Raw genomic sequence first — 5,446 nt, 5'->3', positions numbered from 1 at the left:
GGGGGAGGAGGGGCCGGGGAGGGATTACGCCAGGAGAGGAAAGGAGGGGAGGAGGCTCGTCCGTGTCCAGAAAAAGCACGGAACGCAACGGCGCGGGGAAGGACAGAAAGGAAGGAGAGAGCGAGCGAGACCACCGAGGGAAGGAAGAGGAAGGAAGGGGAAGGAAGGGCCGCTCCAACGGGAAGTCGACAAGCAAATTCAAACGACGGACGGCTGCAACTAACGCTCATTGGAAGAACGCATTGGGAGGAGTCATCAATGAATCGCACAACCTGGGGGGGAATCACTAACTTCCATCCATTGTTGGATTTCTTGCAACAAACCAAATGAAAATAGTTTTCTAATTTCCATGTCGGGCTGCTTCAGCTCATTTTTTTCAGATTGTGTTAATATAGGGGTTAAGAAAAAAAAAAAAATCCATTTTCCCTCCCGGGTTGGCAACTGCCAATTCGTTTGATCATCAATTCATCTGCATTTTTCTGGATTCATTTATGGATGGCATCAAAACCTTTCCTTCTTTCCATCTTGGACAGTGACTCACAATTACCCTCATCATCGATGACTCGATCGATTGTTTTTTCAATTCCTCAAAGAAGCGAATGAAAACCATGTTCTTTCCTTCCGTTGATGCAAAAAGAAATGATGATTGCACCTTTAATTAAGATGCCTTTTTTTTGGGGGGCCGGGGAACGCGGAAGGCCGCAAGAGCTTTTCCACGCGCAACAACGAGGCGCTCTAAAGCGGCCACGTCGGCAGACGATCCATAGGAAAAAGGCATTTGCGGGCGTAGGCCGAGCGAGCCGGCTCGAGTGTAAGTCGCAATGGTGCCGAGTAGCCGCTGATCCCGATGAGGCGGCTCCTATTTTTGGGGAAATATTGCTGGCAAAGGGAGATTGAGGGCAGCACTGGGACCCCAAACAATGGCAAATGTTCATTTGAAGGAATGTCACTGCTCTTTTTTTTCCCCCCTTGACTTCAGCGTCAGGGCTTGGCGCACAAAAGCGACACGGCGCGTTCAGGCTGCGTTCGCAAGGTCGGTCGGGAACGTGCCACGGTCGTCCTCGGCCTTCTTTGCATCTCAACTCACTCCGTGCCAGCCATTTTTAGGCCCACCTTGACCGGAACATTTGACAAATCCTAAAAACAAACAAGTACCGGGGATCGCACGTCTGGACTCTGCCTATGTGGCCGCCCGCGACACACGCCCACTGCACTGATAAGCGGGCGGCAGTTAGTCATAAACGGCGAAGACCGCAGAGACTTTGAATGTTCAACTCACGTCGCCGGGCTGCTCCTCTGCCGACGCTCCAAAAGTCAAGCGCACGCCTTGACACGGGGCAGCACGTGATCGGGTAGGCCACCGCTGCCGTATACGGACCGCCTCGGCGGCGGGCCTGTCGCCGCGACGCATTTTTCCATTTGCTCAAAGAATCGACGCTAGCGATGCTCTCATTGATCAGCGGCCGCGATCCCGAAAAGGTGCGCGATCGGCAAATCCGAGCGCATTCAACAGCCGGTCACTGACACCGAAACTTTTTTTTTGTAACTGGTGTGCCGGGAAAGGCATGTGTGGACATAACACAGGCGGGACGAAAGTTAAGTAGAGTAGCAAATGTACGCCTTGGCCTAAGATGACATCACGCCGTCGTGCCGCTGACGGGGAAGGCGAAGAGTCGCACCGCAGTTAAACAATTGAGGGCGATTGAAGGTTTTGGGACGCCATTGCCCTCAAAAAAAAAAAACCAAAGAAAATTTAAAAAAAGCAAGAAATCACTGCTTGACTTTTGTCCTAGCTACTCAAAGACTCGTGCCCACCTAGGCCAGATGAAAGCAGAGGCTTCCCACAACTAATGGAGGAATGTTGCGGCCAACAAAATGACGAGTTCACACGGGTGACGAGATGCCGTCGAGGCCAGCGCGGTCCGACCTAACGCTCCAGCGCCGGCACATTTGGCCTCAATGGCGAACCCTTTCACTTTCGTACCACCGACAAATCCGAGTTAGCTAAGACAACTTCGAGTTTGCCCAGTTGCTTGGGATTTTGTCATTCACGAGTACTCAACTGTATTTATAGGGCACTTTCAAACAACCAACGCTGGATACAAAGTGCTTTACGAGTACTAGTCAAGAGACCAACTGGAGATGCTTGATGAGGCATTGGCTGACTCCAAAGTACAGCGCGTCACAGTAATCCAACCGAGATGTGACCAAGGCATGAATTAGCGTTTCAAAGCGCTCTTGAGAGAGGAGAGGTTTGACTTTGGCCAGCCGCCCAAAGATAAAAGAAGCTGGATTTGACCACGGCATCATTTTGTCGGTCTCATTTCAAATCACTGTCCAGTTTAAGTCCCAAGTTCGAGACTATTGGCTTCAGACAAGGAGCCAGGGGGCCCAAGCCCGCATGATGGCATGTCCAAGGGCCGCCGGGACCAAACGCCATCACTTCTGCTATCTTGATTGAAATTCAAGAATTTCAATGCCATCCTGGTCTTGATTTCCTCGAGACCGGACGAAAGTGGCCTTCGTGAGAAAGCGTTCCTTAAGACGGAACCCAAAGGGAGCAGATTCAGGGAGACCAGCAGAGGCCCCGCAATCGAGCCCTGTGGAACACCACACGACAGTGGGGCAGTTCGTGACTCAGAGTGAGTACGGTACTACTTGCTGACTCTGCGTTTAGGGCGTGACCCGGCAAGCTAACTGTTTACTACACGGATTCAGGTGGCAGTCTTCAGATGTATTTTGGCTGTCTGGCTACATCAAAATATCAGAGGACCGTTTCCTTCAAAATGTACCGAGAATGATGGAAAATCTCAGGGTGCCAATCGTTGCTGATGGACACACACATATCACAATATGCATCGTAGGGCCGACACGTACGGTTTGCCGAGTTTGCTAGCAGTACCCAGGCCTTATAATGCGATTATCCGTTTGGCTTTAAAATATGAAAAGATCTTCCCGTTCAAACTTTTTAGCTATTTGTGGGAGGAACTCATTCGCCAAGCCGCGCTCTTCCTTGTGCGCTTCGAGTGGCGACGTAAGCGCCGCGTTCCATATGTCGCCGTGATGCGCGAAGCACCTCGGCACGTCCAACCCGCGTCCTCTCACCGCGACTGAAATTCTCAAAAGAGCAAGTACATGAGTTGCGATACTCGGGAGGCCTCTGACAAAACTTCTCATTCTTCAAATCCATAAGCGCAGTTGTCTGACACACTTGGACAATCGAGTACAGAATTCCTTCTACTTTGTTTTGGTGTTTAGTAGGCTTTCCAATCATAAAATAAGATGAGAAAACCTGTATTTGTCTCACAATGGAGAAATTCCCAATTTACAGCAGCAAACTTATCAAAAGGAGAAGTAGAAGTACAAAAAGTATATAAATAAATATAAAATATAAGCGTATTAAAAATAGGGGGAGTGGGGGAGAGTCCAGGTTTTCAGGTCTGTCTATTCAATAGCCTGATAGCAGTCGGCAGGAACGAGCGGGAGGAAGATGATGAAACCCCGATTCAACCCTCCCCGCGCCCCCAAAAAATAAATCGCCTGCATCAAAACGGCGGCATGAAATTGGTGCATTTTCGCATCCTTTACGGAGTCTTTCGGTGGCGGTGGCAGGCGCGTGTTCGGAAGTGTGTTGTGCTCTTGGCTTTTGAGGGATGACATGAGATTGTTGCCTCACAACATCTGCTTTGGGACGGCCGGGTGAACACCATTTGACGGCTTGTATTGACATTATTTGCGGCGCTCTACACGCACGGTGCGACCAAAACGGTTGCGTGCATGGCTGACTTTTATCCTGTCACGTGTGGGCTCTGTCAGGGGTAAACAGTTTTCTGCGAAGATTGCAATCTCTTCTCTGTGTGTGCCAGGCCCGACTGCCAGAAGACATCTTCGGAACGTCCCCTGGCTGCAATCTTCGATCGATTGACTTTGACTAGTCATACTCAAGCTGCTTGCCAGGCCAAGCGCTCAACTTGCAACCATTTGCTTCGACAAGAACAAAACGTGTCAATGACGTCCCTTGCAACTGAAACAAAGGGTTCCAGAGTGAAAAGTGTTGACGAAGGATGGTGTATACGCTTGCACGTTTCCGCTGCAAAATCGGGAATTGTTGTTGTCGAGTTCTCCACATGGATGAGCGGATCGCAGCCGCGTTCTTTTCGGCTCTTTCCGGCCCCTATCGGGCCTGCCGAAGCTCCAACCCTCCGAATTTGACAGCTAGCGCTTAGCCACTGAGCACGGCTAGCCTCCCGTTTAGCCGCTCGACAGACCCGGCCGCCGTCGGCCACTGGCGAGTCGCTTTCCACGCGCGGACAAGACATCCCCGTGGCGCCAGGAAGCTTTGATCGCTAAGAGTGACAGCAAATGTCATCCGAGTTGAAATTCCGCTGCTTTCTGGCAGCTCGGCTAAGCGAATCTGAGCAGTTAGGTGCTTAGCTGGCTAGCTAGCCTGCCGTCATCGAGCTAGCACGCCGCGTTCCCCGGCCAAGAAAAAGACAACAACATGAAAACACGGACGAACACATGAAATACAAATCAAGTCATTGAGGTTCTGCGGAGCCGAAACACTTTACCTGGGCGGGTTCGGACGGTCACCCATCATCCCAGACGTAAAAACCGAAGCGGAGCTAATGCTGCTAGCGATAGCTGACACACTGACGGAGGGTGTGGGGAGGGGGGGGGCGACTCAAGCCCAGGCTGGACGCGCCGTCCCGAGTCCTGACAAGCCGCCGTTAGCTCCACTGGGGGGCGAAGGTGGTGGTAGCGGTGCGGAGGGGGAGGAGGAGGAGGGGAGGTACTTTACCTTGATCCTCTGCGCTTCGCAACGGAGACGGCGGCGAGGAGTTATCCTATGTTTGGGAATCTAGCGGGCGGGGGGGGGAGCGGCTAAATTGCGGGGCTACCTCCAGCTCGATGCGAGCAGCCTTTCCCAAGCGTTGGAAGAGGAACGAGGCAGCTTGTCGGCCTGCGGCGGCGGTTCTCCTTCCGAGCGAACAGCCCCTCAAAGTGCCATGAAGAATATTGCTTTTACATTCCTCGTCCTTTCGCTGCCGATGATGATTATGGTAGTGGTGGTGCTATTCCAACTCCCGCTCCTTGCTGCTGCTGCTGCTGCTGCTGACGCTCACGTCCGGCTGCGCGTGTTCTTCTTCTCTGGAGTCGCAATCCTGGTTGCTTGCTTGCTTGCTTGCCTGCCTGCCTGCCTGCCTGCCAGCCTGCTATTGCTCCGCACCTATTGTCAACACCACCGCTCACACCACGCAAGCATACGAACTTGCTCGGCAGCTCCCGCCGCGCCCATTGGTCACAACGGGCGACAACCGCCATTGTGATTGGGCGAAAAGCGCGTCAGTCAGATTGCAGGGCGGGGTCGGTCCGTGACGTCGTTGGCTCAGCCGGGCTGCGCTCACTGGTTGAGTGATTGTTCTTTTTCTTTTTTTTTGTATTT

At 52.3% G+C, this 5,446-nt stretch overlaps 1 protein-coding gene across 6 annotated transcripts in view; it reads right to left on the bottom strand.

Moving 5' to 3' along the window:
* Positions 1-5,198, bottom strand: part of ppp2r5eb (protein phosphatase 2, regulatory subunit B', epsilon isoform b) — a 12,294-nt gene extending 7,096 nt beyond the window's left edge. For 2 of the 6 annotated variants that reach the window (XM_019878120.1, XM_019878129.1), the window contains exon 1: positions 4,802-5,195. Coding sequence is in view for 4 of the 6 variants with exons in the window: in XM_019878097.1 (XP_019733656.1) it covers positions 4,572-4,600 (29 nt within the window). In the remaining 2 variants the exon portion in view is untranslated. Of the gene's footprint in view, positions 1-4,571 lie in introns of all 6 variants that reach the window. The other 4 variants (XM_019878097.1, XM_019878105.1, XM_019878137.1 and 1 more) reach the window with 4 other exon arrangements.
* Between the last annotated feature and the right edge of the window lie 248 nt (positions 5,199-5,446).

Source organism: Hippocampus comes, unplaced genomic scaffold (genome assembly GCF_001891065.2).
Source record: "Hippocampus comes isolate QL1 unplaced genomic scaffold, H_comes_QL1_v1.1 scaffold295, whole genome shotgun sequence".
Classification (NCBI taxonomy): domain Eukaryota; kingdom Metazoa; phylum Chordata; class Actinopteri; order Syngnathiformes; family Syngnathidae; genus Hippocampus; species Hippocampus comes.
Note: the sequence above shows the minus strand (reverse complement) of the source record. Positions and strands in the feature narration are given on the sequence as shown.